General features: G+C 44.1%; 1 protein-coding gene across 1 annotated transcript; it reads left to right on the forward strand.

Moving 5' to 3' along the window:
• Positions 1-874: 874 nt before the first annotated feature.
• T265_12700 (hypothetical protein) lies at positions 875-1,206 on the forward strand (the record flags this gene model as incomplete). The annotated part of the gene is made up of 1 exon (XM_009165050.1): positions 875-1,206. A coding segment is annotated over one exon (330 nt), but the record flags the coding sequence as incomplete, so codon positions are not given.

The raw sequence follows: 1,206 nt of genomic DNA on the forward strand, positions 1-1,206 counted from the left end.
ACATATGTCATATTGGAGATTACCGACTGCGTATTGTGTCCGATTCCACACATTGAACTTCAATTACACTTAAATGACAACGAACGTTGAGGTCCCAACTGGACATTTTCAAGCTCTCAGTAAGTCATTTTCATACTTAAAAGATTCGGCCGATTCCAAAGTTAGCCCAAACAATTACGGGCACTTTCCAAATGAAAAAGACACAACGAAGGATCGTGTCCACTTTCAACTTATTATTAAGTACAAAGCGCCCAGGTAGATTGCGCTTCTACACGTTGACTGCGAAATTCGCATTGAAATCACATCTGACATTGGCTCATGTTCGGTGACACTCCAAGCGATCAGTATCGTGTTTAATTGAGATTCCACCGCTTCCATTTGTCGCACGAACAACCAGGACAGTGGTTCTGTGAAACAGGCTTGCACAGGGTGGCATTCATGCGAATGATGATGTTAGGTTCAGGTGATTCCTGACCAGTAGCTACTCAGAATAGCCGACGAATGCACTGGTCACTAAAACCAAAACACTCAATCATTACGCTAACTAACCTGCCGCCTGGTTCCCCATTGAAAAACATTCAAGACAATGCATGTTTACCGGGTCATACCTGCTTTCGTTTCGAAAGTTTTCAGTTGACCATCAATCGGTGCACAAACCTGGACGCCGGTCCTTGGAAATCGTTAGACGTTCTTAATGCATGATTCAACAACAAAGTCACAGGCATATACATAAAACTATTCCGAGTAAATACACAATGGGTACACGCAACCACATGTGACAAAAAATAGCCAATACCAACACAACAGTGAATCGAATGGGTCTAATTTCAAGTGGCGTCGATCAGGCAGAAAACAAAAGTACGGAACAGAGACAATGAGAGAGAGAGCGCGGAAAATTGAGAGGAATAAACAATCAGTCTTGTTTGTCTCCTCCTTCTCAAGGCCATACAACAGAAGTGATCAGCTGGTTAGCAAATTGTTGTCGTCAGAACCCAACAGGTTACATGCGAAATGCTGCGAAATGCTGATCCTTACAAACGAGGGCTTATCCGACGGGAACGGAACCATAACTGGAAAGAATAAATCAAGGAATGCTGTTGGATCCACCGTGTTCGCACCACAATTATCCGGCAGTCAACATCGCTCCATCCGCCTAAGCCCCGGACCCCAGTATCTCAACAGCACCAGTGTTGAAATGGAATGGTG

The sequence above is a fragment of the Opisthorchis viverrini genome (genome assembly GCF_000715545.1).
Source record: "Opisthorchis viverrini unplaced genomic scaffold opera_v5_11, whole genome shotgun sequence".
Classification (NCBI taxonomy): Eukaryota; Metazoa; Platyhelminthes; class Trematoda; order Opisthorchiida; family Opisthorchiidae; genus Opisthorchis; species Opisthorchis viverrini.